The sequence below is a fragment of the Austrofundulus limnaeus genome, unplaced genomic scaffold (assembly GCF_001266775.1).
Source record: "Austrofundulus limnaeus strain Quisiro unplaced genomic scaffold, Austrofundulus_limnaeus-1.0 Scaffold407, whole genome shotgun sequence".
Classification (NCBI taxonomy): domain Eukaryota; kingdom Metazoa; phylum Chordata; class Actinopteri; order Cyprinodontiformes; family Rivulidae; genus Austrofundulus; species Austrofundulus limnaeus.
Window position 1 is genome coordinate 171,751 of NW_013952809.1, and position 1,544 is coordinate 173,294.

The 1,544-nt window shown below is 41.4% G+C and overlaps 1 protein-coding gene across 1 annotated transcript in view; it reads left to right on the forward strand.

The window, feature by feature from the left end:
• tada2a (transcriptional adaptor 2A) overlaps positions 1 to 692 on the forward strand; it is a gene marked incomplete at its 3' end in the record, with an annotated part of 15,656 nt that extends 14,964 nt beyond the window's left edge. The window contains 2 exon segments of the mRNA XM_014024112.1: positions 73 to 116; positions 613 to 692. Coding sequence (XP_013879566.1) covers positions 73 to 116; positions 613 to 692 — 124 coding nt within the window.
• Positions 693 to 1,544: the final 852 nt, after the last annotated feature.

The window sequence follows — 1,544 nt, forward strand, 5'->3', positions numbered from 1 at the left end:
GTGTGTGTGTGTGTGTGTGTGTGTGTGTAAACACGGCAGCAGAGATAATAAAGCTTTTCTGTCTCATTACAGCGACGCCGGCGTCACTCCAGCTGTCACAACAATCACAGTGTCAGGTATGAAGTTCCTCTTCCTCGGGGCATCAGGCTCTGTCACAACAACACAAACACAACACAACCAGGCAGCTTCATCCTGCTGCGTTTTCATTTTCAAACGTCCTCCCCGTAAACACACAAAATGCATCAGTGTGCGTAAGTTTTGAGCCACTCTTCACACCTTTATTTTGCTTCAAAAAAAAAAATTATTGGCATTTTTTTTGCCTTTTCTCAGTCCTGTTCCTCTGCTGTAGACAGAGCTTCATAGTTACTAAAACTTGAGCCAAGAGTTATTTTATTGAGAAAAGACTAGAAGAAGAAAAATAAAGAGAAGAGCTTTAGATCGATCTTTGATTCAAAATAAAAGAAGTCTGAGGTTGGCTGAAGACTTTTGCACAGCACTACTGGTCCAGTTTGTCCTCGCTGTCTGTTCCCATCACTATCAGTTCGTTATGTTATGGATGAACCGTCGCTGTGATGCTGAAAGTTTAACTGTTTTTATTTTTCTGCTGCGCAGCCACAGGCAGGCGGAGCGCCCCGCCCCTCAACCTCACCGGACTTCCTGGAACGGAGAAGCTCAACGAGCGAGAAAAGGAGGTAATAATAATAATAATAATAATAATAATAATAATAATAATAATAATAATAATAATAAATTTTTATATAGCACCTTCAAACAATGCTCTGCATCGACCAAAGTGCTTCACAAAATAAAACAAATCATAATATATCAGTACAAGTTATGAACAGGGTTTGAACCAAAAAAAACACCTCCGTTTTCTGACTGAAGTCTGAGTTGTTTTGACCCCAGGGCAGCAGGAGGGTTGAATGATTTCTGTTCGGTGTGTCTGAGCTGCGATCAGGTGCTGCCATCCGGTCGTTTTAACAACTCGTTTTTCGCCGAGCGGCCCATTCACGGAAAACTGCCGACTCATCATCTGTGCGAAACCCGCGTGAACATTTTTTGTTCCTGTAAATATTAACACGTAGCTCCTGCAGCTGCAGCCGTACTGTTTGTTCCTCTCAGCAGCCCGGACACTGGAGTTTGTGTTGCTTGTTGTCCTGGACACCGTATGCCCAAGCGTTAACTTTCGGCGACGGCTTCAACAAAAGAAAAAGAAAAAAAACATTTTTGGTGCTACTTTTTCCACCAGAAATCATCGATCAGAAAAGTTGTTTGATTCCTCAACATGAGAACAGGAAAAAACAAAAACAAATAATTTCAAAAGTTCCAATCATGCAAAATATTTAAGTTACTTTAATGAGTTGTAACCAGAAATGCATCATTATGGGTCTGCATCTCCAGCTGGTATTTGCAGCATTTTGTTGAACAAACGGAGCAAATAAACGATCCTTTAGTGGTGTTTATAAAAATAACCTGGTGTGTGTGTGTGTGTGTGTGTGTGTGTGTGTGTGTGTGTGTGTGTGTGTGTGTGTGTGTGTGTGTGT